Source organism: Trifolium pratense, linkage group LG5 (genome assembly GCF_020283565.1).
Source record: "Trifolium pratense cultivar HEN17-A07 linkage group LG5, ARS_RC_1.1, whole genome shotgun sequence".
Classification (NCBI taxonomy): domain Eukaryota; kingdom Viridiplantae; phylum Streptophyta; class Magnoliopsida; order Fabales; family Fabaceae; genus Trifolium; species Trifolium pratense.
This window is the reverse complement of record NC_060063.1, coordinates 24,978,920-24,984,754: the sequence shown is the minus strand read 5'-3', so window position 1 is coordinate 24,984,754 and position 5,835 is coordinate 24,978,920. Positions and strand designations below refer to the sequence as shown.

Here is a 5,835-nt window from a genome sequence, read left to right as displayed (position 1 = left end):
CCCCCACGATGTGCCAATATTGTTTGAAAAAGATGCATTGAAAGCCATCGGGACCTGGGGCCTTGTAAGGTTTCATGGAATTAAGGGCCGCAATAACTTCCTCTTTAGTGATGGGGCAAGTAAGCTCGAATGAACCAAAGTCGTCAATGGTGGGGTGGGTACCTTCATTTAAAGTACGATTCTGGTTAGGCTGATTGTTGGTGAAAAGATTTTTGAAAAATTTTTGAGCTTCTTCTTGGAGTATCACGCTGTCGGTGGTCCAAATCCCATTTGGTAGTTGGATTCTGTGAACTTTATTTTTCTTTCTCCTAATGATGGTCTGGGCATGGAAGAAAGAACTATTTTTGTCTCCAAATTTGACCCACTGCTCTCTTGATTTTTGGTACCAGAGCATTTCTTCCTGAAAGAGAATATGATTGTACTGGTGTTGTAGTTCTTTTTCAAGGATGACATGGCGGGTAGAATCGACTCTTTCCAAGTAGTTTTGAATACCTATGAGCCTCCGTTCGATGTGCTTTTTTCTTTTAAAAATGTTACCGAAAGTTTCCTGGTTGAAAGTAATGGAATTCTCGCGGACATTAGTGAGGGCTAGCACCGGGTTATGATTGGCTGACTTCCAAGCTCTGTCGACTACCTCTGAATAGTCTTCATGATCAATCCAGGCTGCTTCAAAACGGAAGGGTCGAGGGCCTCTGGCAAGAGGGAGGCCTCCAAATCTGAGAAGGAGAGGGTTGTGGTCAGAGTGTTGTCTGCATAGTACCTCTACAAAAGCTTCTGGGAAAGCTAGGCGCCATATGACATTCGCGAGTCCTCTATCAAGTTTTTTAGATAGGATACGAAGACCGTTGTGGTTGCGATGCCAGGTAAATCTTCCTCCTGTAGTTGACAGATCGAGAAGGTTGCATTTCTCCATAAATTCAGCAAAGGAAGCAGCTCTGGAATGGTTAAATATGCCTCCTCTTTGGTCACTTGGTAAAAGGGTCTTGTTGAAATCTCCAATGAGCATCCAAGATCCAGTGATGGTATTTTGAAGGTTTATAAGGTAGTTCCAGAAATTCGGGCGGAGGGTTGGGTTCGGGCTAGCATATATGCATGTACAGGAAGTGGATACATCACTGTAGGATACGGTGAAGGTGATGGAATATTGGTTGGCGTCAGCCACAGTGGTTGTGAAGGACGTTCGGGAGTATTGAAGGAGCCATATCCCACCAGAATGGCCGGATACTTCTACAACGTGAACAAGGGTGTAGTTGTTGTTGGTCCAAAAAGAGGTTAAACGAGCATAAGGGACGTGAGTCTCCATAATATCAAGGAAAGTGGGTCTGTACTTTCTAATCATATCTTTCAATTGCCTTTTAGCATTGTTATTGTGGGCCCCTTTGATGTTCCAAGAGAGGATTGAAATATCATAAAGAGCTTCCATAACAAACTATAAAGGGATGGGTAAGGGACGATGAAGGTTAAGAGATCATCGTTTCATCTATGTGAACAGGAGTATCAGAAACTTTGTTACAGTTAGGATGTAATTCATCTTGGTTAGCTTCAATAGTAACATCTTGGCTCGCAGAGTTGGGTTGGTTGGGAGGTGTAGGAACATGGTGTTTATCTGGGGCAATGTTTGATGGTGGAATAAATGCTTGTGAGTGGATGTTGTTTTGGTTTTTTTGGTGTTCAATGAGGGTATGGTTATTGAGCAAAAGCTGGGTTTCAACGTGTGGTTGGGGCATGTGAGTGGGTTGTGCAATTGTTTTTGTGGGACCACCTTCAATTGATCCTGAATTTTTGGAACTAGATGCATTTGCAATTGGTGTGATATACATGGGAGAGTCATCAATACCATCACTGTGACGGCGGCGCTTGGTATCCATGATTCCATTATTATTGCGTGGAATCTCATGTGGTTTAGGTCTAGGTGGAAAAGCTTTGGTTTGATGTGGCTGTTTTGGTTTTGTGGGCCTGGGAGGACAAAGCAATAAATCTATTATTATTATTATTGACGTTTTTGGGGGCAAGTGGGGTATGTTTGCTTGTTTGTTTTTTCTTCCTTGTTACAAGGAGCCAATCACCATGTAGCTCATTATTGCCTTCTTTATTGTTTATTATTGGCCCAGATTTTGTAACGGCTGGAGTAGAGTTTAGGTCAACACCAGATTTTTCCAGGTCAGCGATTGGTGGTCGTGGTGGTTGGCCGGAGTTTGGATTTTGGGCGTGATGTGGGTTAAAGGATGTGTTTGCCGGCTCTGAGACGACAGGGTTAATGGTACAGTTGCGACCAAGATGGCCGTAGCATCCGCAGTTGGTACAAATTAGATGGAGGCCTTCGTATTGAACTTTGTACCAGTGACCATTCACCCAAATTTTTCCAACTACTGGGACAGTGAGATCCACTTCTACACATACTCTGGCGAATCTGCCCCTCTCCACTTTCAGAGTATTCGTGTCAACCTTGATGGGCGGCCGATAGCTGACGCCATTGCCAAAAGAAAACTTTCATCATAGTAAACCAGGTTGAGACCGGGGAAACGAACCCAAACCACTGTACGCTCAATTTTGGCATTTGGTGAAGCGAACTCCGGAGACCAATGTGAGACCGCAAGGCAGTGATCATGAATTAGCCAAGGCCCCTCCAGTGATGATTTTTTCTTTGTCTGCTGCCAGGTCTAGTTTCACCATGTAAAACCCATTATCATTATCCATGATCTCTAGCCCACCTTGCAGCTTCCATATCTTTTGGAGTCTTTCCTTCATGGTGTTGTATCCCAATTTTTTCCCTAATAGTTTGACTACCAGCGCATCTTTCCAAGGAGTGCACAATTCTTGAAAGACTTGTGGTTCTAGATAGACTTTGGGAAGGAGGCGGTTGCCGTCCTCAAGCTCTATGCGGACCAGTTTCTTCTCTAGCATGTCTTCCTTTTCCCGTATAGGGATTTCTTGATTGGTACCCATGAGTTTGTCGCGGAAGGATGGCTTGGCTGACGAAAGTTTAGGGTCAGGTGGTTTCTTGTTTTGGGGCGGTTGAGCGGTGAAGACAAAATCCATGCTCTCTTCTCTCTCACACTGAAACGTTTTTTCAATTTTATATTTACGAGTTAAATATATAGTAAATATCATAGCAAATGTTTACATTAATTAATTTAATTACATGTTTATTATATATTAACGGCATTAGACAATTTTAACCTTGTTCGTTCAAATGTTCTTACAAAAAATTGAACTTATGAACTTTTTTTTTTTTACTCAAAACTTTATGAACTTTATAAATCCAATTTGTGTCGGATCGGATGAAAAATCATACACTTCAAAGTCTCTTAATTGTGTATAATTTGTGAAAACTAAAAAAAATTACGCCATAACAATCACAATACACGTTGCAACAATAACAACAACCGCAATTTAAAACATGCAAGTGAATAACCATCCAATATAATAAATTAATATATATTTTTTGTAATAAAAATCATCATATGTACTGTAGAATTTTCCAAATAAGAATCATAAACTTTATAGTATCCATTATACTATTTAATTTTTCTATTTTTTATTTTAGATGAAAGAAATGATAAGTTATTGAAAACTCACATAAACAAAGTGAACCGACTAAGATTTGAACCCCAATTATAATGTCTAATATAACAATTTTGATATTTTTCTCTGCGGATTCATAGATTATTGCTCAAATTTTCTATTGAGTCCTATATATATATATATATATTTTTTTGGTCTATATTGGGTCAAACTTTACATGGACCAAATGAATATACCATACCATGACAGATTCCAAAAGTATTGTCTTGACGGGTCCAGGTGCCACAGAATTTGCACGAATATTATCCTTTGCCCATTCCAATGCTAAGTTCTTCGTGAATTGATTCACCGCTCCTGAAATAAATTAATTATATTCTTAAATTAAATAGGTTTTTTTTTCTTTATTTTGGGAGAACCTTAAAAAAATAGTTCGAAGGATGGTTGTCATTTTTAATAAATTTGAATTTTCTATAAAAAAAATAAATTTGAATAGAATATTATATCATTTCCTTTTTTTATTATAAAATTTCCTATTTTTAAATAAATGGTAAAAATCTATCTTTAAACTATTTATTAAAGGGCCACATTAAAATGTTTTTTATTTACATATTTTCTCACAATCAAATATAATATTTTTTTCAAGATTGAATTATAATTGGAACAATAATTAGACTTTACATTCTTTTTTAGCACTTTTTTTTTAAGAATTCAAGGATGAAAATTAGATATTTCAATTATTAAGGAAAATAACACGTTTTTGCTTTGATCCTCTTTTATACTAAAGAAAAAAACAGAAGAGAAAAATGTACCTTTTGTGGCGGCATAGACAGATGCAACGGGAATAGCTTTTAAACCTGCAATGGACGAAATAAATACTACATTCTCATATCCAGATTGTTTTAGAAGTGGATGTCCAAGTTGACACAAGTGATAGCCAGATACAAAATTGGTACCAATTGTACTTGTTATATCTTCATCACTATAATCTACCTCTCACAGCCTAACAATGATATCAAAGCCCGATTGATATAGGGGAGCAATAAGTGAGTGGTGACGTATAGTGGATGCGGAGGGACTCACACTTGATGGCAGATATTGAGATATATCAAGTGTGGTTTTTTCTTTTATTTTATAAGCTATATCAAGTGTGAGTTAAGTCTCACATCGGTTAAAAGAGTTGGTGTTGAGCATATATAAGTGAGAAGACTCACAAATCTAATATCTTAAAGTTTTGGGTGAAGATTTGATGTTAACAGTCACTTATGTGGTTGTTCTTAACCTAATGTGTTGATTGGACCGAGTGAGACTCTCCCTCACAATCCAACAATGGTATCATAGCCTGATTGATGAGGATCAATAAGGGAATGGTGAAACACATGAAACAAATCTTCCCCAGGGCAGACCCTTCTGCCATTTACCTTGCCGCAAATCCAATGGTATAAGAAGAATAGATAATTTTTGTAAAAAAAGAAGAAGAATAGATATAATTACAACTTCAAAAAGAAAAAGAAGATTAGATGATAAAATAATCTTAAAAATTGAGAAAATAATATAAATTCAAAGGCTGAAATTAGTGTTGATCATAGGACAAAAGAGAACTCACAGAAGTTTCTGATCCCTTAACATATAAAGTTATTAAAATTACTACACAATGCCAAAATTAGTCATCCATCAATCAATTAGTTACTAAATTTAGTATGAAGAGAATAAAGATCAAATACTGTATCAGTCAATAATTATAAACAAAAATTTATTCTTTATATATATATATATATTATATATATATATATATATATATATATATCATATTATTTATAATTGTAATTAAAAGAGTATATTTTTATCTTGTCTTTGTAATTTTGCCATTAAGAGCAAGAAAACGAAACTACCCAATGCCTCTAGTTCCTCCTGTCACTAATGCAGTCATACCCTGTAGTGACCATCTTTTATCCTTCAAGCCACTCAACTTTGTTTCACCCATTTTTTACTTATTTTGGAAATAGTACTTCCATACTATCCCCATGCTGTTCTTATATATAAATTCGTTGTCAGGAAATTTGTGGTGCTAAAGTTTAGTCTTATCACCAACTATTCTGAGCCACTAGAAGGGATTCTCTTCCCATAATGAAAGAGGAAGGAAAAAAAGAGAGGAAAGAAAATTATGGATTTTAATTAATGAACTTAGATTAATTTTAGTTCAACATTAAAATTCGTAATTTTTTTTCTTTTCTTTTTTTTTTCGCTCAACCAAACGAATCCTAGAAGTAAACTCTCCGGAGAAATCCTGTCTCGTTTGATATGCCACCTCAA

At 36.5% G+C, this 5,835-nt stretch overlaps 1 protein-coding gene and 1 pseudogene across 1 annotated transcript; both read right to left on the bottom strand.

Annotated features, from left to right (window-relative positions):
• Positions 1-1,908: 1,908 nt before the first annotated feature.
• LOC123886317 lies at positions 1,909-3,258 on the bottom strand (annotated as a pseudogene).
• A 331-nt stretch (positions 3,259-3,589) lies between these two features.
• Positions 3,590-5,540, bottom strand: LOC123886316 (tropinone reductase homolog). The gene is made up of 3 exons (XM_045935645.1): positions 5,415-5,540; positions 4,335-4,504; positions 3,590-3,879 (listed from the first exon to the last, which is right to left on the bottom strand). The coding sequence occupies exons 1-3, from the start codon at positions 5,504-5,506 to the stop codon at positions 3,722-3,724; spliced, it is 420 nt and encodes a 139-aa protein (XP_045791601.1). The 5' UTR covers positions 5,507-5,540; the 3' UTR covers positions 3,590-3,721.
• Positions 5,541-5,835: the final 295 nt, after the last annotated feature.

Coding starts and splice junctions, on each gene's coding strand:
- LOC123886316 (XM_045935645.1), bottom strand. CDS start 5,506: ATGGGTGAAACAAAGTTGAGTGGCTTGAAGGATAAAAGATGGTCACTA. Junction 4,505..5,414: donor GGAGGAACTAGAGGCATTGG/GTAGTTTCGTTT, acceptor GGTAGATTATAG/TGATGAAGATATAACAAGTA. Junction 3,880..4,334: donor TGTCTATGCCGCCACAAAAG/GTACATTTTTCT, acceptor AATTTATTTCAG/GAGCGGTGAATCAATTCACG.